Source organism: Typopeltis vanoorti, chromosome 10 (genome assembly GCF_054136105.1).
Source record: "Typopeltis vanoorti isolate ZY-2024b chromosome 10, IOZ_Tvanoo_1.0, whole genome shotgun sequence".
Lineage (NCBI taxonomy): Eukaryota > Metazoa > Arthropoda > Arachnida > Uropygi > Thelyphonidae > Typopeltis > Typopeltis vanoorti.
This window is the reverse complement of record NC_143558.1, coordinates 89,434,256-89,458,525: the sequence shown is the minus strand read 5'-3', so window position 1 is coordinate 89,458,525 and position 24,270 is coordinate 89,434,256. Positions and strand designations below refer to the sequence as shown.

The window sequence follows — 24,270 nt, the reverse complement described above, 5'->3', positions numbered from 1 at the left end:
ATCTGAGACGATTGGATACAGAGCTCTCATAATATCCATCTATAAAAAGGGAAATAAAACTAATTGTGAGAATTACTGAGGAATTTCACTATTGAGTGTCAGGTAAGATTTATGCAAGCAGACTTGACAAAAAGGATAAGAAAAATTGTGGACAAGAAACTTGGAGAAGACAAGCCTCAGACAAAACAAAGGTTGTCTCGATCCGATTTTCACTTTAAAATAAACAGACGAGAAATTATGAGAATATATAATGTGAATCTGTATTTAAGTTTTGTACATCTGGGAATGGTGCCATGAAAACACTTCTTCAAAATGTTACACTCATATGTTGTAATTGAGCAATACATAATGTGAATTATGTATTGCTCAATTATGATATCAAAAATATTCTATATTTGAGACATAAGTCAGCAGTTAGAATTGAAGGAGGCTTGATGTTAAATTAGGTGTGAAACAAGGGTGCACATTATCTCCACTGTTATTCATCATGTATATGGATCACATTATAAATGAAAGTGGCATAAAACATGATTTCAAACTTCAAGATGTTAATCTCAGCTATTTACTTAATGCAGATGATGTTATACTCTTAAATGACCCAACTACAAGTCTGCAGGATTTCCAACTAAATTGAATTACTACTGTAATAAATTTGGTATGAAAATCAGCAATTAAAAGACAAAGACTATGAAAAGAGTTATGAACATTAAAAACATCAACTGCAGCCTGAATGGAAAACCTATAGAATAAGTAAAATATTTCAGCACAATTTTTAGTGAAAATGACAAATTAAATATGGTAATAAATATGGTAATAGACAACGGAATTAGCAAAGTTGGTATAGTAGAGAGTCAACTGAATAAATTTATATGGAATAAAAGAGGAGTTACTCAAAACTCTAAATTACAAGACAGTGTTCAAACCAATTTATGGGTCTGAAAGCTCAATTAGAAATGAAACACTTGATCAAAGACTGGAGACCACAGATATGAGCATTCTGAGAATAATTAGGGGAGTGATCAGATGGAAAATCATATTAAAAATGAAGATATTAGGAAGGAACTTGACATAGCATCTAGGAATGTGTGAGCAGAGCTAATTTAAAGTGGTATGGTCACATAAACAGAATGGAAGAAGAAGGGTTAGCAAAACAAGTGTTCTTTGCAGGATGGCAGGAAAAAAAGACCCAGCAGATGACCAAGATCTAGGTGGATTGATACAGCAAGAAGTGGCTTAGAAGAGACAGAAATATAAGATATGACAATATTGGGTAACAGACTATGGAACTCCTATGGAACAATGTTCCTGTTCTATAGGAGGCTAGTAATCATTTAAACTTTTCATGAAGTAGTAATATCATAATATCTTGTATACTCCTCAGGATATAAATCAAGAATTTGATGATGATGATGACAAGGTACTGGCAGATACATTCATCCATCCTCACACCATCAGCAATCACAAAAGACAGGTATTATCACAACTTATACACCAAGTTTACTCTATCTGTTCTATTGATTCCATTCTGTTGGAAGAATTAAACAAAATAAAATCCTCATGTCTGCTAAAGGATTTAACCATGCTTTCCTGAAAATTGATAATATCGTTTAACCACCAGATCACAACTGGATGCAAAAAGAGTTGCCACACCTTACAGGAATATCAGAACAAATAACATTGGTTTTTCACAATTTTATCCTATATCCCACCTTTAAACCATCTTGTAAACTATAAAGTACCCTGTTCCTGTCTACTTTATTATTTTGGACAGACAGACCTTTCTGCTGAGATTAGAATTCAGGAACATTAGGACTGTATCAAATTCTTGAAATCTGATAAGCCTTGCCTTGTTTACCATGCAACTGACATTAGACAAAGAGTTTTTTAATCAAACCAAGATTCTGCACTCAAACGGATTTAAATTTGATCCTCTTTTTCTTAAAACATGTGAACTTTACGGCATCATCTGAATCAACATTCTGAGTGCATGCCTGTCTCAAAGTTATGGAAAAAATTATGATTAATTCTTTATTATTATCCAGGCCTCCATGGAGTTAAAAGACTCATTGTGGGAGGTCATTTTTAGGAAATACAAAGTTATCATACCACTCCTTGAACATTTGGACCACTGACCTTAATTCTTCATAGTTTTTTTTAAAGGAAACCCTGTATTTGAATTACAAAATATTAACCATTGTTTCCTCTGAACTCAGTCACAGCTCAAAGCAAAAAAACATTACTTCCTTTGAGCTATAAACTGAGATATAAGTAACTATACACTTGCTACATAACTCCTGTCAATTTTGCATGCTGTTAACCTATGTTTTCTTCTTTTCCTGATGATGTTCATGTAGCAAGGAAGAAATATATGGAATTCTATAACTTTTTTACATGTACTATCCATTATTTAATTTATAATAAATGATTGTGAAATGTTTAGGCAAATTAGTTGGGCATGTAAAAAGAAGGTGATCCTGATGGGAGACTTTAATTACAGGAATATAGACTGGAAGGAGGAGATAGTGTATGGGAACAAGGAGAGTGAGTTTGTGGACTTTCTGAGAGAAAAGTATCTTAAGCAGCATATGTTTGAAGCAACAGAGGCTTTAATATTTTGGATTTGCTGATAACTTCACAAGATGTAGTTGTTAATGACGTGTTGACACTGCTGCCAGTTGGTTTGAGTGATCATGAGGTACCTGTTTGAGAAAAGTGATGAAGAAAAGGTCACTGCCAAAAATGGATATATGTGGAAGTATAAAGCAGGTGATTATAGGAAGCTCTGTAGTCAGTTAGCATCAGTACGTTGGGTAGATGAGCAGAGCAGAAAAAAATGCTGATAATGCATGGAAACTCGCATGGCAGTATCTGACAAAAGCAAAGTATGACTGCATACCAAGGTTAAGCAAGTAAATACAGTAGGAGTGAAATGGATGAACAGCGAAATCAAGCAAACTGTGCTAGAAAAGAAAATATTATGGAGGAAGTACAAGACAGTTGGTGGTGATGATGAGATCAATGAAAAGTATAAAGTACAGGCTAGAAAGGTGACGAGCATAGTAAAGAAAGAAAAGTGCAGTATGAGAGGAGATGGGCTGGTAAAGCCAAGGTTAACTCAAGGGAATTTTTCCACTACATGGCAAGCAAGAGGAAGAATAATTATGGCAGATTAACATTGTTGGATAGTCATGGCAGCAGACCAATGTCACTCTATATGATAACAGCTGCAAAAGATATAGTGGAATTATTAAACAAGCACTTTATCAGCATATATCATACTGGTGTAAATGATCCGGTGCAATATATAGAAGAGAGACAAGTATTAGGAGAATTGGAAGTGAAAGAAACAGAGGTGTATCAGATGCTGGTTGGGTTAGATGTGAATAAGGCTGTGGGAATGGATGACATATCACCACATATTCTTAAGGAATGTGCACCACAGTTGGTTATGTCCTTGACCTGGTTATTTAATGAAAGTCTTGCAGTGGGTAGGATTCCTAAGGAGTGGAAAGAGGCAAAATAGTACACTCCACAAGCATGGTTCTAAGGCAGAAGTCTCCAACTATAAGCCAGTCTGTATAACTGCAGTTGTAGTCAAGGTGTTGGAGAGATTGGTAAGGAATAGAATACAGAATTGGGTTGATGGATATAGCATTCTTTATGATGGTCAGCATGGATTTGTAGGTAGGTCCTGTTTTAGTAATTTACTTGCATTTTATGATAAGGTGACAAGTGTGTTGGATAAGGGAGAATCATATACAGTAATATTCTTAGACTTTGAAAAAGCATTTGATAGATTACCACAAGATAAGTTGATGTACAAGCTGCAGAGGATGGGAATAGATAGTATATTGGTTAGGTGGATCAGAGATTGGCTCACTGAATGATACCAGTAGGTTGTATATGATGGAGCAGTGTTTCAAAAAAGAAGGGTAACCAGTGGCAGCCCCAGGGTTCTGTTCTTGGGTCCCTGCTGTTTATCTTGTTTGTAAACGATATATAATGTGGATTGACTGGGGATCTTCAGTTATTTGCTGATGATGCAAAGTTGGGAAGAATTATAAGCAGTACCGCTGATGTTAAATTCCTTCAGGAAGATTTCCATAGACTTTTTTATTTGGACAAAAGAGTGGGGTTATAGTTTTAATATCAATAAGTGCAAGGTGTTGCATTTTGGAGTGCAGAAATATAAGGCTGTGTACTATATCGATGGTGCCGTACTGCAGGAAGTGGATGAGATTAGAGATTTGGGAGTGATGGTTGACAGCAGAATGAAGTTTAGAGGGCATATTGCTAGTGTTGCACATCTTGGTACTGCTATGGTAAGAAGTATTTAACATGCAAGGATAAAGAAGTGGTTATGCTACTGTATAAGGCACTGGTCAGACTACACTTGGACTATTGTGCTCAGATCTGGTCACCTGGTTTTCAATGTGATGTGGAGACATTGGTGAGAGTCCAGAGATGAGTGATAAGACAATATCAGGAGTTTGGAATGCTGGCTATGGAGAGAGGTTGAAGAAATGCAGATTACAGAGTTTGGTGGATAGGAGGAAGAGAGGTGATATGATAGAGACATTTAAGTTAGTGAGAGGATTTCATCAGATTAATCTAGAAGGGATTATAAAAAGAGTAGAAGGTTAGAGGAGATGAACCAGAGGTCATTCCTGGAAATTATATAAAAGTGTGGTGAAGAAGGGTGTGAGGAGTAAATTTTTTACATGGACAGAATTGTCAGTAAATGGAATGCATTATCAGAATGTATTGTTAATGCAAGGAATGTTAAGGATTTTAAGATTCTATATGATAAATATGTTGTCAATTGAAAGAATCTCCCACGATGAGTCTGTCGACTCTATGGAGGGTGTAATAATAATAATAAAGAATAATAATGTCCTATGCATGTTCTCTTAACATATCTGGTGGTTATAGAATGTTCAGTACGCAGCTTGGAGCAATAGCATAATGTAGAATAAGGTAGTATATGAGTACTCATACATAATGCTTTTTTTTCTTCTTTTTTTTTGCTTGTGAGCTATTTACCAGAGGTCAAAAACACTAAAGGTTAATCAAAAATGCACTTGTTACTGTAGTTGAGATTCACTTCACTTACATAACACTAGATTTTTTATCCAGCATTTGGCAGTTTTACTTTTTTACATATTTAGATTAATTATTATTATTATTATTGAGACCTCCAGTGAGTAAAGGACTCACTGAGAGAGAGAGGCTATGAATCACCCAAACCAGCTGTCATACCTTCCCTTAAATTTATTCACACTAGATGCACTCACTACCCCCTAAAGGCAAACTATTCCACTCACTCACTGTTCTGTGAGAGAAAAATCTAACTCTTATACCTTTTTTGACTGTGAACAACCATAACTTCCATGGATGCTCCTGTGTTCTCTCCCCACCTTCCATATAATGAAAAATTTCATCAGACGATATCCTATAACACCCATTCAAAAGTTTATAGACTTCTATCATATCACTCCTCTTTCACCTGTTAACGAAAGTCTGTTATCCACATACAATCTGTCCTCATAATCTAAATCCCATATCTAGATATAATCTTTGTAACTCTTCTTTGAATCCTTTCCACAACTTCTTTATCCCCTTGGAATCTGGGAGATAAAATTTGCGCATAATAATCCAGGTGGTTTTATCAAAGTCTTATAAAGAGGCAAAATGACCTCCTTATCCTTACATGTTAAGGTTCATTTCAACAGCGCAATTATCGTCTGAGTTATATTTGCAACTTTTGCTATGTGACCTTTGAACTTCAAATTGCTATACACCATTATGATTATATATTAAGATTAAGCATTAAGATGGTTAAAAAATAACACGATAAAAAATAACATATCTGAGTTTATTTTTTAAATCGTATTCACTACATCAATGTTTACTGAAGCATATAAAATTTCTTGCTTTTTTTTTTTTAATTACTTCTTGATGCTGGTAGATTTGAATGGACATATGGGATGTTCTTTAATATCCAAGCTGTCATGACATGATCTAGAAGGACAATATGACAGTATAAAATATGTTTACTGAACTAATATTATTAATATTAATTTTCTTTTTTAATTTATGAAGAAAATTTAATTAATGGATAGTAAAATTTCTAAAAACGTTTGTGTGGTATATGAGACAAACTGTACAGAATACTTTTAATACCAAAATACAATGTCATGTTTATTATCTGCATCAGTATCGACTGAAATAGTGAAAATGTTTATACAATTTTAAAGTTGATTAGAGACATGAAATGCTAGAAAAGATGTTTTGTAATTTTAGTAAAAAAGTAAATAAAAACAAGAAATGTACAACTATTTACAAGTGTCATATACATAATTCATAAAAAATATAAATATCATTGTGGATATACAGCATTTCTATAGCTAACTCTCATTATAGTAAACTTGTAAGGACCATAGGAATAGTCTGTTTATGGTGAATTCATAGGCAAAAACAGTTTTATCATAGCAGATACTTTGGTATAGTGAATGTTTCTTTTTTAAAAAAAGCACACATATTAACATATAATGGGTTACATGTTAAAATTACACTGCCAAAATTACACAAGGAAGAAATTACACAAGGATGAAATTACATATAGATAAAAATACACTAAGAAAAAATTACACAAATTTGAATATTCACACCGAAGTTTTTTACTTTAGAGTTTTTAAAATTTTATGATGAATTTTATATTTATTTTCAGATAAGAGTTCTGATAATTTTGTAATACTTTATAAGACCTATCTGTTGACTTTAATTCAATTAAAATATTATTGGTATTTTGTTGTCAAATTAAACACATAAACTTTCTTAATATTGCAAAAATTACTTTTATTTTAAAAAATAATAAAAAACATTAGCAAGGTCATCTCTACCTATAGGAGTTGCCAAACGGTGTGCCACCTTTTTATTAAATTACTCTGGATTTAGAGAAAGATGTTGAAAGTTTATTTTTCACTTGGTTAGACTATAATACATTTCGTTTAATCCTTTATCCAGGTGTGAGCAAACAAAGTTTGCACCTGAAAGTATCTTCAGGACTGGGGTAAGGTGGTACAACACCGGACAACTCGTTGCAAAGGTGGAGCGAGCTCACAACACTCCTATCTCAGTATCTCCCATGATGAAAAACACATCTCCTTGCAGATATGTATAATGTTATGCATTAAGGGAAGGGCCACTACTCAGACTAGTTTCGACCTTTATTGAGGTCTCTTCAGTGGGAGCAGGCTCAATAAAGAATAGACCTCAATAAAGGTCAAAACTAATCTGGGTAGTGGCCCTCCCCTTAATGCATAACATTATACATATCCGCAAGGAGATGTGTTTTGCATTATGGGAGATACTGAGATAGGAATGTTGTGAGCGTGCTCCACCTTTGCAACAAGTTGCCCGGTGTTGTACCACCTTAACCCAGTCCTGAAGATACTTTCAGTCGCAAACTTTGTTTGCTCACACTTGGATAAAGGATTAAACTAAATTTAATCTAAAAAAAGTTGCAAAGTCCAGCAGTATCATAGTGTAGCCATTTCCCTAATCTAATTCAGCTATCATTCTATTATAAAATGTGAATAAATTACTAGGGCGAATTACCTTTTTCAAAGCATAATTATCAGCTCTGCAGTTGCATATAAACATATATTGACTGAGAATTCCACATTTTGCAACTTTCCAGAACAAGACTGTGCTCATTTTCCCCGAATAGAGGCAGAGTGGATAGTGTGGTTATGGATAATTCTTCTTATGCTATTATCCACACATGCTGCCTACTATTAGATTAGATTAAAGACTTAGATTAAACTTTGTCAGAGGTGCTGCTAGTTCTCTTGAACATTATCATAGCACACAAGCCAACATGTCATCCAATCCCAATGCAGTATTCACATTGATATTTTTCAATATGCTGAGCACCTTCAGTTCATCTACCTCAATTTTGACACCAGCAAGTTCAAAATCTTCACCTGGATGATCCAACCTTGCAAAGTAATCACTTAGTAACTCAACTATTTCTTCTGCTTCTATCACTTTCCTACCATCAGCAGCGATTAAAATAATCCTTACATAATCATTCTCTCTCATGTTGCTGCATAGCAAAAAAAAAAAAAAAAGCTCTTTAGGATTTCCGTAGATCTGCTTAGCTAATTTGCTAATTAGCAGAGCCAATTAATCTTCTTGATTGTATGTTACACTGCTTACGAGCATACAGATTATTTTTTTTCTTTATATTTCCTCCATAATATTTTCTTTTATGTAGCTCCTGCTTTTTATCACTATTCATTCACTTAATTCCCAGTTGGTTTATCCTCCTAACCTCGTGCATGCAGTCTGATACTGCTTCTTGCAAACAATCCCTGACCACTTCCTATGCACTAATGGTATTCTTTCCTTGTAGAGTCATGGAAAGCAGGAAGCTTGAAGCAGTGCCATGCTTCAAGCTAAGTCTGTTATAATTATCAGCTCTGCAGTTGCATATAAACATATATTGACTGAGAATTCTACATTTTGCAACTTTCCAGAACAAGACTGTGCTCATTTTCCCCGAATAGAGGCAGAGTGGATACTGTGGTTATGGATAGTTCTTCTTATGCTATTATCCACACATGCTGCCACAGGTGATTATTATCTCTTAGTAACTGTATAAATTCTATTTCCATCTTTCCATGCACCCTTTCCTCCCTCCAGTCTATATCCCTATAGCTGAAGTCCCCCATAATAATTGCTCAACATGCACTAATCTATCATTGCAGCATCCATCCACATCTTTTTGTGAACGTCCTGGCTTATAGTAGCAACCAACAATATACAGGGTGTTCGGGATAAATTTGACATATTTATAATTAATTATATTTTTCCGTAAGTTACATGTATTAACACACACTTCTCTTCATTTAAAAGTTTGGACCCTTCTTCATTCATATACAAGATGTCAGAAAGGATGGATAGCTGGAACCCACCTGAATCATGGAAGAGAATAACTTGTATCATGATGATTCGTGCCCGCCATCAAAATAAGGATATTACGACTGCTGCCCAATGCTCCCTGAATACAGTAAAAACAATCAGGCATGAACTAGAGACTTGCAATGGTGACTACGAGGATGTAGCAAGAAGAAAGATCCCTAGCAGACGATCTGATTGCGTTCGTACAGCAGAATTCCTCGCAAATCTGCAGGAACAGGTGTTGAAGAACCCTGGCATTGGAATTTGGGCTTTGTTCGTGGAGTTGCTAACTGTAGTCAAGCCCTGGATAACAAGGGTAGCCAATGGTAGGCCGTATGTATGGCAGCAGGATTCGGCCCCTTGCCACACCTCTGGGAAAAGTCAAAAATGGTTGTCTGAAAATTTCTACGACTTCACCAGTCCAAATGTTTGGCCTCCAAACTCCCCAGATCTTAACCCCATGGATTATTTTGTATGGGGCGCAGTTGAAAAAGACACCAATCGCACTTCCAGTAATACAAAAGCCCAGTTAATGGATAAAATTAAAACAGTTTTTGCGGCCCTTCCCAGGGAGACTGTAGCATCAGCTTGTTCGAGGTTCCGAAGCAGAATTGAAGCTGTGATCGATGCTAATGGTGGTTATTTTGAGTAAATCTTGTTGATAGTATTGTAATTAACTCTGCCTGTAATGTTTTTTTGTCAATTCATTAAATTTAATAGATACAAAGAAGATTTTCTTTTTCCTTACGAAACTGTCAAATTTATCCCGAACACCCTGTATATATCTTGTCCTGTTGGACTCTATCTTGCATCACACAGCCTCAAATAAACCATCTTCCTCAGACCTAAAATCCTTCTTAATTTCTATATTTGATGGTTGAATACCTCTCCTCATATTCTATTTCTTCTATCCTCTCTGAAAATACAATACCTCTACAATAAATTTAGTTTAATCCTTTATCCAAGTGTGTGCAAACAAAGTTTGAGCCTGAAAGTATCTTCAGGACTGGGGTAAAGTGATACAACACCAGGCAACTCCTTGCAAAGGTGGAGCAAGCTACCAACACTCCTATCTCAGTATCTCCCACAATGCAAAACACATCTCCTTGTGGATATGTATAATGTTATGTATTAAGGGAAGGGCCACTACCCAGACTAGTTTCGACCTTTATTGAGGCACAAACTTTGTTTGCACACACTTGGATAAAGGATTAAACTAAATTTATTATAGTCTGACCAAGTGAAAAATAAACTTTCTACAATACCTCTACATTCTATTCTTACAACTATGTCATCTTCTGTCAACCTGGTCTCACCAATGCCCATAATTTTTGGCAGATGAGTTGACTAATGAAAAAATTCTTCCTCTTTATTTCTGATGCTTTTGTATACATGCATTTCAACATCTTTTGAACCTACAATTACCCTTGTCTGATGTAATTACCAACTCATTCAGATTCAAAACCTGTGAAACTGTTGTTGGCAGTGCCTGATCTCATACTTGCTTTTCTCATTCATTTGCATCAGAGGTGACTTGCACTGGCTAATTCTCGCAATGATGTTTCTCTCTTGACTGTATCTTTCCTAATACCTCTAGTTTCCTTGATTTTGCACTTTCAACCTCTCAGTGAACAGCAATTTTTCCAAACATCAAACTCTAAAACCATTCAAATGCAGGCTATCAGACATATACAAGCAATTTTGTCCATCAAATTCACTCTATACCTATATATACCTATAAAAAAAATACATCAAGCTAAATTCTATTTACAATGACAGGAATAAACATTCTTTCAGATGGTTTTCTTTCAGAAACAATGATGTCCTATTTTTAGTATATTTTAGGACTAAAAACAGGACATCATTGTTTCTGAAAGAAAACCACCTGAAAGAATGTTTATTCCTGTCATCGGAAATAGAATTTAGCTTGTAAATTTAGTTTAATCCTTTATCCAAGTGTGAGCAAACAAAGTTTGCGCCTGAAAGTATCTTCAGGACTGGGTTAAGGTGGTACACACCAGGGCAACTCGTTGCAAAGGTGGAGCAAGCTACCCACACTCCTATCTCAGTATCTCCTATATAATGCAAAACACATCTCCTTGCGGATATGTCTAATGTTATGCATTAAGGGAAGGGCCACTACCCAGACTAGTTTCGACCTTTATTGAGGTCTCTTCAGTGGGAGCCAGGCCCAAGTGGAGATGGAGATATCAGGCAGAAGCATTAGCAGGTCATTGCAACGAGTTGCCCTGGTGTGTACCACCTTAACCCAGTCCTGAAGATACTTTCAGGCGCAAACTTTGTTTGCTCACACTTGGATAAAGGATTAAACTAAATTTATTATACTCTAACCAAGTGAAAAATAAACTTTCAACATCTTTCTCTAAATCCAGAGTAAATTATTAAAAAAGGGTGGCACACCAATTGGCAATTCCTATAGGTGGAGATGACCTGCTAATGCTTCTGCCTGATATCTCCATCTCCACTTGGGCCTGGCTCCCACTGAAGAGACCTCAATAAAGGTCGAAACTAGTCTGGGTAGTGGCCCTTCCCTTAATGCATAACATTAGACATATCCGCAAGGAGATGTGTTTTGCATTATATAGGAGATACTGAGATAGGAGTGTGGGTAGCTTGCTCCACCTTTGCAACGAGTTGCCCTGGTGTGCACCACCTTAACCCAGTCCTGAAGATACTTTCAGGCGCAAACTTTGTTTGCTCACACTTGGATAAAGGATTAAACTAAATAAACTAAATTTATTATACTCTAACCAAGTGAAAAATAAACTTTCAACATCTTTCTCTAAATCCAGAGTAAATTATTAAAAAAGGGTGGCACACCAATTGGCAATTCCTATAGGTGGAGATGACCTGCTAATGCTTCTGCCTGATATCTCCATCTCCACTTGGGCCTGGCTCCCACTGAAGAGACCTCAATAAAGGTCGAAACTAGTCTGGGTAGTGGCCCTTCCCTTAATGCATAACATTAGACATATCCGCAAGGAGATGTGTTTTGCATTATATAGGAGATACTGAGATAGGAGTGTGGGTAGCTTGCTCCACCTTTGCAACGAGTTGCCCTGCTGTGTACCACCTTAACCCAGTCCTGAAGATACTTTCAGGCGCAAACTTTGTTTGCTCACACTTGGATAAAGGATTAAACTAAATTTATTATACTCTAACCAAGTGAAAAATAAACTTTCAAGAATTTAGCTTGATGTAATTTTTTTTTTTTTTTTTCACTAGAGGTCATGCCAGTAGAATAACATGTGATCAAATCATTGTTTCTTTAGTTACAGTTAATAATGTAACTCACCTTGTCTTGTATATTGATGTATGTTCCAGACGATTATCTTGATGTAAAAATCGAAACGTCAGGATAATAAAAAAGTTTTTTTAACACGGTTGTAGATTCCATAAATTTTTAAAATGAATGCTGATCACCGTGTAACTCTAAAAGAAAGGATTACATATTTTTCACATTTCAAATCATTTGTGTCTACAAAAGCATTCAACTCTTTCACTTCCCTTCTCCTCTCTGCAAACTAACAGCTTCAATTAACATCACTGATCTTTGTACCTGGGAATTATGCTTTCATCACATCCTCATCAATTACATTTCTTATCATAGTATCTTCATATAATATCCTCTCCTTACTTTCAGTTTCTTGCTCTTTCTTATCTTTCCAATTCACTTTTTCTTTCATTCTCCTTCCTGCTGTGTCACATGCCAAGTGTTTCTCAAATCACTTGTGTTCACATTTTGTTACATGAAGGACTGTGCATAAGCATGATGTTTCTCTCTTCATTGTGATCTCATCATCATCCCGATTACTTTCACCCACTTCATCAACTCTTCAGCAAAGCTGTATATTCACTGGTCTCTTCACTCTTTTAGTGAGGAAATCATCAAGAGATCTCTGGGTGACTGGAACAGAGTCTTGATATGACTCTGTTCAAGAATCAATAACTTAATATGTTGAATCAAGGGTAATAATTCAATTTTTGTAAATCACATGGATAAACAATGCAAGAATTTATGCAAACAGAGAGAGGCAGAAAATATTACTAACAAATGAGCAAGCAAGGATTGATGGACTGAGTGAAGTGAGTTCAAAGGTCAGAGATCCTGGTTTGTTGCAAAAGAGTTAATATCATGCCATTTAATAACCATAACCCATAATGGAATCAACTTTCCATTATGGGTTATGGGAAAAACTTCCAAATCAGGATAGCTCAAATCATATCTGGCCACTTTAAGAATATAAATACATTACATGGCAATTTGTGACTAGCATGCATGAGATCACACATTAATATACATGTGTTATGCTAAAAGAGTTAGCTTACATCCGACTTATACATTTACTAAAGCTACCCATTAGATATGGACTGCAAGAAATTTGAAAAAATTCTTTATGCTCCCAAACACTGGGAGCATAAAGAATAAAGAGTAAAAATTTGGTACTGCTTCTCTACTGTTACAATGCTTACCTAACATATAAATCATATCAAGGACTATAAAAGGAAATAGCTATATTTCTACTGTTACAATGCTTACCTAAAACAATTTGTGCAATACAAATCTCCATCACATCCAACACACCTCAATGTAGCATCTTCTGTACAAATTGTACACCAAGGCAATTCTTCTGAGTCCTGCTTAATGAAATGAACAAAAGCATCAAGCAAAATTAAGGACATTACAGTCAATAAGTGAAATGAATTTCACAACAAACTGCTATTACATGATGAGGAAAGCTGTGCAAATAGCGTGACGAGAGAAATCATTATAATGTTTTTTTTTTCAATTGAAGGTGAGTTAGCCGATCTCATACGAAGAGTTTTTGATTCCGGAAGCTTGGATTTTTCATCCCACATACAGACAAATCAGCCTTGAGAAAACATGCAATTTACAGACAAAAAAATACTAGTGGTGGTGGCGGACAGTAGATGCCATTGGCATAGATGATGATGGTAATTGTAGTACCCTGTAGTTAGTGCCCTCCCCTTGTAAGTCTTTGGACTCCTTGGAGGTATAATAATAATAATAATAATAACTGCTTTTTGAATGTCTATATAGTCAACTCCAGTTCTGGTAAATTCATTCAATATCTAATATAAAGTCTCAGCTAAAGTCCTGTGATATCAATGCTATGCTAAAAGAAATTATTTTGCAATAGCCAACTTTTCGCAAAAACCCATTCCTTTGGTCTCTATGACTAAAGGAATGGGTTTTAGAATGGGAATCAACTGTATCTCTGTACAATGTAACTTGTCCCTAAGAGAAATTATATAACTTTATGTAAATCAATATATAAATAACTTAATCAATATAAATATGGTAACAGTATTAAAGCATATAGCTTGCATTAATGCAGTGTCCTATGTTTTCCAAAAACAGAGAATCAGGATCTGTACTTATGAGATAATTATTTTCTGTTATTATAATGAATTCACTGGGAATTTTGCTGCTGAAGTTTATGCTTCCCCCCCCCCCCCCCCATACTACAATCAGTTCTCACTATAGCAAACTTGCAGGAAGCTATAGCTAGAGGTTTGTTACTGCAAATGTCCTGTAGAAAAATACTAATATTTCATTAGTTTGTTATTGAGGGTAAGTTTACTATGACTGGGTTTGCTCTACCGAGGAGAGATGACAGTTTAAGATATTATGTAATATTCAGTCAGCCTGGCCTTGGTAGGACAAAAATAATGCCTATTTTTCAATAAAACCAAAAATACTTATAAGTTAAATACATTGACACCTTAATTCAGACTATATAGGCAAGATGTTTTGTGGATTATTTGGAAAGCAGCATGAAGTTTAGCATTATCACATTGTAAGTTTATCTATGATGTTTTCCTTAGATCATTTTTTTTTGGATAGATTCTTATTCTTGTTGATATTCTCACCTGGATATATAAAAAATCTAAAAATAATGCTCTAACTTAACACTGATGATGATTGTTAAAAGAGTTTTGTACTTGACTTAAAAAGCCTTATAGTTTTTTAAGTGCTGTAGATGATTTACATTTCCATTCTTATGAATGACATTATATTCTAAATCTTATCACTAATAACAAACACATCTGTAAAATTATTGAGGGCTGTTTGTTGTTTTCTAAATTGATTTGAACAAATCTCAAGTCTTGAGTCTCTCTCTCTCTCTCTCTGAGTAGCTGTGGTATTATTTATAGCATTTTCTGGTATTCTATCCATTCCATCATCATCATCACCTCTACTATGCTTAGAAAAACTCTTAAAGAAAGTTTTATGATGGTCATACTATGATATCTTAACAAATCCATTAATTCAACATCTGTGGAGTCTGATAATTTGCCAGATCTTTAGAAGATCTAGTACTCAGACAAGTAGGTACTTAGATTGAGTATCAATGTTCCACACAAGAAGAATCTTTACAGAAACATTCCCCATATTTGTCTGTGACAGAACCCAAATTATGAAGAAAGCAACCCAAATGAATATAGAAAGTGGGTCTTCAGTGACATGTTTTATCCCACTGCTTCATATGTCTGTAGCATGTCATCTACAAGAATAGAACTGCAACTTTTAACAGACTAAAAAATTGGCAGCAACACCTTTTAAAATCCCCCCCCCCCCACTACAACTGGTCATAGAAAGAACTGTCCTTTTTAAGAAGTGTAAGACACTGTGGGCCATAAAAATAATGCCTTCTTCAATTCTTGCATCACTTATTCTTGGGAATTTGTTCTTTAAATCTCAGAAACCATTATTGTTTATTTAAAGACAAAACAGTTTTTCATCACAGTGAGTTGAATGTGAAATGATGTCACTAATTTTCAGGCTTATCAAAGGAGGATATAAAATGCTTTTATTCTCTGAAACAAAACTAGATGATCTTTGTGTGTGTTTCCTTTTCCAGGAATGACCAATCTTGTAACCTAGATCCCAAGAATGCAGCTTGCGTTTTGTTAAGATTCAGATCTTCCATAAGATTATTCAATTGGATTATCAAATGCAGTATTTCCATAACTGGCAGTCCATAACTGCAAATCTGGATCAGTTCACTAAGAATATGATAATGCTATGCTATGCTTTTTTCTGCTTTCAGAAAATTAAATAATATATGGAAATCATCAAAATATCATAATAAAACCAAAATAAAGATAATCAATAGCAATGTTAGGGCTGTATTATTATATAGATCAGAGATGGAAGTTGACCAATAAACAGGAAGCTAAATTAAATAGTTTTCAAACAAAATGGCTGCAAAATATTAAAGATAATTTGCTCCCAATGCATAACAAATGATGACTTATGTAAGCAGCCTGCAAAAAAAGCATTACCAATGAAATCAAAAAAATGCAGATAGAAATGAATTCTCAAAAGGAAAGAAGAATGGCAGGATGGCAGAGAAGCTGTAGTAGGAGCTCAGGAGAGAAGTATGAAGAAATAGATCTTGGCCTTATGTGCAATGAGGCATGAAGAATATAAGTATCTTATTTCATGTTCCATCTGTCAAGATGTCTTCATCCACAGACATCATCTCAGGTGGTTTAAGAATTGGCAATGTATTATCATGAAGTACTGGTCTCATGGCTGATGGCCAATTTGAATATTTTATTATGTGTTTCAAGTTTGTAGAGAAGCCAGAAATGTTTGTTAAACAGAAGTGAGAATCACTTGAATGATCTCAAGGCTACCTTAATATAACTGATATAAAAGGCAGTGATGAATGCGTATCCTTTGATCATCCACTTAAATACAACATGCACCTGCTCCAATATATATGGGGAGCAAAGTCCAACTCATAAAATTTCTTGTTCAGTGCAAATGCTTGGTTTATACATGCAACACACGGTAAAATGAGTCTGTACTGCATACACTTACAAGACATCATGCAATTGCAACTTAAGATCCAAATCACACAGTCTGTCCTTTGCACAAAAACAAAATGCACTTCACAAAGTCCCTTCAAATGCATTAGGACAGGGGTCTTCAACACATGGCCAGCAGAGCTCTTTGCCGTGGTCCACCGGCCATTTTGAAAAAAATAACTACTTAACATTAAAATGCGATTAAATAAAAAATAATTTCAATGAAGCTAGTGGGCCACTAAGCTATACTGCAGTATTTAGAATTGTAAGATGCTTTACAGATTCACAAGGAATGCTGCGCATTTGATACTTTACATAAAATCCTATAAAAATAAATATTAAATAGACATGTTTCTTCAGCCAACTACGAGCGACAAGTGGTACTTAAGTACTAGTACTAATGTCGCAGGTAGATGGCTGAAGCAGTAGAGTAGTTCGTTCGAGTGCGCTGTCTAGTGCCTTCCAGATACATGTTCTCGATACTTCATTATTTTCATATAAATACAAGAGGATCTCATCCACAGTCAGTCAGTCATGAACAGTGTGATATTCATGTATAAGCGCATGCAGGTTCGTCGTGTCAGTCATAGCCTATTGTGGTTTTATATTGCCAGACTTTTTTCATTAGCGTGAGACATATTCAGTGGATAATAATCGTTACACAGCCATTGTGGATCATTTTTTGGGTTCACCTTCCATCGCTATGGTGTCTAAAAGCAGAAATCAAGAGATTCTTGTTGGGTTTTTAATGAAAAGTGGACCAATTTGTACTTTTTTGTGCCAATCGATGATAAGCTAGTGTGTTTAATCTGTCGTGAGTCAGTGTCAGTATCAAAAGAATACAATATAAAATGACACTATGAGACAAAGCATGTGTCCAATTTCGATCACCTTCAAGGGTACAAAGTGAACCGTCTCCAAATTGATTTAAAATGCCAGCAGGGTATGTTTATAAGGCAGAGGGAAGAGAGCGAAGCATGTATCAAAGTAAGTTATGTAATAGCTGTCTGTCCTTCTTGGACAGAGAGTTTGTGAAAGAGTGTCTCATTGCTGCTGGGGAAATTCTGTGCCCAAATAATAAGGAAGTGTTTAAAAAACCTACTTTGTCTGCAGTAACTGTAGCACGACATGGCATTGATCAACAATTCATGTGACTATAATAAATTTAGTTTAATCCTTTATCCAAGTGTAAGCAAACAAAGTTTGCGCCTGAAAATATCTTCTAAGGTGGTACATCCCTTGGCAACTTGTAGCAAAGGTGGACCAAGCTCTCATCACTCCTTGTCTCAGTATCTCCCATAATGCAAAGCACATCTCCTTGCGGACATGTATACTGCACTGCTATGCATCAAGGGAAGGGCCACTACCCAGACGGTTTCGACCTTTATTGAGGTCTTGTCAGTGGGAGGCAGATCCAGAGTGGTGATACTAAGGGAGAAGCAATGGAGAGGTTATATTTACCTATACGAGTTGCAACCGGTGAACCACCTTATTATTAAATTACTCTGGATTTAGAGAAAGATGTTGGAAGTTTATTTTGCTTGGTTAGACTATAATAAAACTTCCAACATCTTTCTCTAAAATCCAGTAATTTAATAATAAGGTAATACACCGGTTGGCAACTCGTATAGGTAAATATGACCTCTCCATTGCTTCTTCCTTAGTATCACCATTCTGGATCTGCCTCCCACTGACGAGACCCCAATAAAGGTTGAAACCGGTCTGGGTTTTTAGAGAAAGATGTTGGAAGTTTATTTTGCTTGGTTAGACTATAATAAAACTTCCAACATCTTTCTCTAAAATCCAGTAATTTAATAATAAGGTAATACACCGGTTGGCAACTCGTATAGGTAAATATGACCTCTCCATTGCTTCTTCCTTAGTATCACCATTCTGGATCTGCCTCCCACTGACGAGACCCCAATAAAGGTTGAAACCGGTCTGGGTAGTGGCCCTTCCCTTAATGCATAGCAGTATACATGTCCACAAGGAGATGTGCTTTGCATCATGGGAGATACTGAGACAAGGAGTGATGAGAGCTTGGTCCACCTTTGTAATGAGTTGCCAAGGGATGTACCACCTTACCTCAGTCCTGAAGATATTTTCAGGTGCAAACTTTGTTTGCTTACACTTGGATGAAAGATTAAACTAAATTTATTATAGTCTAACCAAGTGCAAAATAAACTTCCAAAAAAATTCACTGTGACAGAAGAACTGCTAGTGCTCGTACCTATGAAGGGAACAATGAAAGGCACTGATATTCTTGAATATCAGTGACTTTCGTTAACGTGCGGTAACTGATGGTGCCCCTGCTATGGTGGGAAAGAATGAAGGGTTTGTTGCACTGCTATGGAAAGAACCAGTACTAGAAGGCAAAGATTTTGTCCATTACCACTGTTTAATCCACCAGGAGAATTTGTGTGCGAAAACTATTGGATTTGAGAATGTCATGAAAGTTATTGTGACTGTCGTCAACGTTATTAGGGCAAGAGGATTGAATCATCATCAATTCCAAGAGTTTTTGACCCAAGAGTGTGAAGCGGATCACAGCAATGTGGTTTATTATAGTGATGTGTGTTGGTTGAGCAGAGGGAAGGTTCTTAAAAGAGTCTTTGACTTAAGGAGCAAAATACAGCAGTTCATGCAAACAAAGGGAAAGCCGATTGCAGAATTCAACAATCTGAAGTGGATGACAGACTTTGCCTTTGTGACCGACATCTCGTTGTATATGAATGACCTAAATACGCAGCTACAATCCAAAGATCAACTCGTGCACACTCTGTTTGATCACATCAAAGCTTTTGTGGCCAAGCTCAAACTTTGGGAGGCACAACTCACAAAAGAATTAACTAATTTTCAGCTTCTCACTGAGTCCAGCTGTTCGTCTCTTGATGAATACACTACAAAATTAGTCATGTTGCAAAGTGAGTTCGAAGACAGGTTAGTGATTTTTGTAACCAACAGTCTTCTTTAAATTTATTTTCAATGTCATTCAGTGTCAATTGCTGCTGAAATGCCAAGCTCAGTACAAATGGAGCTGCTTGAGCTCCAAAACAACTCTTTTTTGGGAGAAAAATTATTCAATGTGTCTTTGCTTACATTTTACAAAGACTACATTTCCGAGGACACATTCTCTAATCTTTACTAGCATGCTTTGAACATGTGTGCTTTATTAGGAAGCACATACTTATGTGAGCAGTTCTTCTCCAGAATGAAGCATGTGAAGTCCAAGACAAGATCTCAGATTACGGATCAACATCTCGAGAATGCTCTGTGCATAGCAACTTCCAACACTGATGCCAACATCGACAAGCTGGTCAAGGTAAAGCATTGTAAAAAAATGAATGTTTTCTTCATTAAAATTATCGTTTTTCAAGTATTGATTGTATTTACTTATCATGAACCCGACTCCTTCCTGCCTATGCTCTTAAAGCTGAGTTTGTTTATTTTTAAAGGATTTTATGTAAAGTATCAAATGCACAGCGTTCCTTGCAAATCTGGAAAGCATCTTACAATTCTAAATACCACAGCATAGCTTAGTGTCCACGGGCTTCACTGAAATTTTTAATGTGGCTCGCACTGTCTGAAAGGTTGAAGACTCCTGCATTAAGACAAAGTGAATACTAAATCACATGGATGCAACACTTTGACATGGCACTTTTCAATGCATGTGAGAACAAACTCTACAGCATAACAGTACTGTGTGTAGGAAATGATTAATAAGAAATAATAAACAAGCTGATGTGTTTCTTGAACAGCCAGAAGTCAATGTCAGTGGGAGGGGGGGAACTGTGTGAAGAAGACTGTTCTAATGAACAGACAGACAGAATGAAAGAGGATGAGAAGCTGATGGCCAGCAGATACTTGTGCTTTTATATGCATAGTGAAAAAAAGTGAAGGAATGATGATGGTCCATTCAATGAAAAAATGCAGGGGAAAGTGGTATCTTCAATTGAAAAGAGACTATATTTTTTAGAGACTGAGGATATAGGTGTTAGGAAAAGCCAGAGGTCAGGAGTTAAGTTGTCCTAGAAAGAAAAATGTAATCAAAGGTCAAAGGATGTGAAAGTAAGATAGTTTTTTAAGAGAAATAAAACATGGTTATTCCAAAGAAAGAACATGAATGAAGCTATCCTACTGGACACTGACATGTATAAGTCACATGATGCAAAGACATATTTCTTGCATAGCTGCATTCCATGGACAGTGCTGATCTTGAACAGACTCAACTGACTCACTTCTATCCAGCTGTTTGCAGATGATGCAAAACTGGGGAGAGCAATGCACAGTCAGGCTGATGTTAATGCCTTACAAGAGGACTTGAATAGATTGCATGAATGGGCAGGTAAGTGGAACTATCAGTTCAATGTTGCCAAGTGTAAGGTTTTGAGATTTGGTAACCAACGATGGGATGCAAGGTATACACTTGGTGGGGAAACTTTAACAGAAGTAGAGGAGATGAAAGATCTAGGAGTGATGGTGGACAAGGTCCTGAAATTCAGGGGCCACATTGTACAAGTTGTGAAGACATTGCATCGAATAATGGCAATGATGTGGAGAACCCTGACATGCAGAAACAGAGAGGTTATGATTCCATTGTATAAGACCTCGATCAGGCCTCATATGGATTATTGTGCACAGATTTGGTCGTTGGATGAAGAGGATATGTTGAAAAGGGTACAGAGAAGAATCACAAAGGTAGTCAGTGGTCTTTGGAATGTGGAGTACAAGGACAGATTGAGAGAATGTAAGTTGCAGAGCCTCGTGAATAGGAGGAAGAGGGGGGGGGGGGATATGATTGAGACATATAAGCTGGTCAGGGATCGTTATCAGGTAGACATAGAAGAGATTTTTCATAGAATGGAAGAGAGGAATAGAACAAGAGGCCATTGCTGGAAACTGCATAAGAGGGGGGGGGGGGAGAGCAAAGGAGTGAGATGCAGGCTCTTTGCATGGGGGGTGGTTGGTGAATGGAATGCATTGCCTGAGCATGTTGTGGATGTGGACACATTGAATCAGTTTAAGAGGCAGTTGGATGAGCATTGTATGCAATAGTAAATACCTCCCATGATGAGTCTCTGACTCCATGGAGGTCAAATGTTGATAATAATAATAATAATAATAAAAACAAAAAGAGACATTTTCTTATGCAAAATATGACGAAACAATACAGTTGCCATGTTCTTATTCAGCATACACATCATCATCAATTTCCTGATAAGTACACTCATGGGGTGTACAGAATACTACAGCAGTACTACATGATTATACACATTATTACTAATCTCCTATCAGCAATTTATTTCCAAATTAGTCTATCACTTCCCTATGCAAAGAGTAGTCATTGAGTGGAGTGCATTGTCTGACAGTGTGTGGTTGGTGAACACAGACACGCTGAATGAGTTTAAAGCACAGTTTGAGGACCTTTGTTGTGTGTACTTTGCACAGCAAGCCTTTTGACTCCATGGAGGGCTGGTGTTAATAATAATAAGAAACAGATAGTTAATTCTATTTACATAATTATGATTATGTGTTGCCTCCATCGATGAGTCAGGGACTCATCGATGGAGGCAACACATGACACACAACATGTCATAACTTCTCTTGAATTCATTCACATTACCATGCTACTCCAATGTTGCACTGCTCTATGAGAGAAAAATCTAGTAAATGCTCCAGACATCTACAATATCTAGATGTTTGCATTCATTTCTCAACTTCCATGGATGCCATCTTGTTCTCTTCCCCATCCTTCATAAAATGAAAAATTCCACCTACAGATATCTTGTATGACCCTTCCACAAATTCTCACTCTCCTCATAATCTACATTCCACAGGTCTGGTATCATTTTATACACTCTCCTTTGCATTATCTCCACCATGGAAACCAGGAGACGAGGTCTGCACACAAATAGTCTGCATGAGATTGTATTAGAGCTTTGTAAAGAGGCAAACATGATCTCCTTATTTTTAGATGTCAGCTATCTTCTGAGTTGTGTTTGCAATTTTTGCTATACAGTCCCTGAACTTCAACTTCCTAACTACTAAAACTACAAGTCCCTATCCTTCCAGTTTTTTCTAGCATAATTTGGCCTTTTTTTTGTGGTTCAAGCCCACTCTCTCATATCAATTCTTAATATGTCAGTTAGCCATCCTGTTAAACAACCTAATAGATTATAATCCAATGCTATATTATTCCATGTTGTAGCCTGTCAAAAGCCTTAGCAAAGTGTAAAAAAAGTAGCAGAGTGTATCCATTCCCTTTGTCTACCAGAACACTAACATTATTATAAAATGTGACAAGTTACTCAAACATGACCATTCCTAAATCTATGCTGTTCATTGCAAAGTATAGATTCTTTGTCAAGCCATTTCTGTATATGAACTCTTAACTAACTTTTATAAAATCTTTATACCAGAGAGGCTGATAAGTCTATAGCCAGACATATCAGTCTTTGCATAACCCTTGTGCAATGGAATTATCACACATTCTTTTCACTTCTGTGGGCTCTTCCTTGAGCCTCTGTAGCCTAGTGGTATAGACAAAGCCCTTTGGTCGGAAAGACCTGGGTTCGATTCATGTCTACGACATAAGGAACCTTTATCTGGTCCCTTTTCACTAAAGGTGAGTTAGCCAGTCTCATACAGAGGTAGTGGGTTTTTTCACATGGAAACTTGGGTTTTTCTGTCCCTCAGAACAGGCAAACTGGCCCAGTGAACACACACGGATTACAGTCATGAATACCCACAACAATATGTGGAAGAGATAAGGTCTTCACCACATGTCGTTATGCTCATAGTTAACCATAAGTCACATCATGGTAGTCGACCTCCTAGATAGGCGACGACACATTAATGGGATGGGACACTTCCTTATGCAGAGACTCAGATTATACAAACAGATCAAAGTTCTGCTGAATACTCTTATTATTATTATTATTATTATTAAACAAGACCTCATGGAGTCAAAGACTCATCTAGGAGGTCCTTTTATCTCACACACATCTCATCATACCGGGTCTTAAACACATTCAAACTCCTTGCAGACACCACACTCTCAGGCAAGGCATTCCAATCATTCACAACTCTGCACGAAAAAAACCTGCCTCTCACTCCCCTACTCACACCCTCTTTATACAGTTTCCAGGGATGACCTCTGGTTCTCCCCTGATCTCCCACTATTCGCTGTAGAACTTCTCCACCATTGATCCTATAGCAACCCCTTACCAACTTGTAGGTCTCTATCATATCTCCCCTCTTCCTTCTCTCCACTAGTCTCTGCAAATTACATCTTTTCAATCTTTCCTCATACTCGACATTCCAGAGGTCAGAAACTACCTTAGTCAGTCGCCTTTGGACCCTTTCCAACATCTCCTCATCCTTCTGAAAACCAGGTGACCAAATCTGGGCACAATAGTCCATGTGTGGCCTAATCAAAGC

General features: G+C 36.4%; 1 protein-coding gene across 3 annotated transcripts in view; it reads right to left on the bottom strand.

Annotated features, from left to right (window-relative positions):
* Positions 1–5,861: 5,861 nt before the first annotated feature.
* The window catches only part of LOC150102576 (uncharacterized), a 226,285-nt gene continuing 207,876 nt past the window's right edge, over positions 5,862–24,270 (bottom strand). For 2 of the 3 annotated variants that reach the window (XM_090399811.1, XM_090399812.1), the window contains exons 8-9: positions 13,529–13,629; positions 5,862–6,021 (exon numbers count right to left, since the gene is read on the bottom strand). In XM_090399811.1, the coding sequence (XP_090255937.1) occupies positions 5,949–6,021; positions 13,529–13,629 (174 nt within the window). In that variant the 3' untranslated portion in view covers positions 5,862–5,948. The remainder of the gene's footprint in view (positions 6,022–13,528; positions 13,630–24,270) is intronic. The other variant, XM_090399813.1, reaches the window with a different exon arrangement.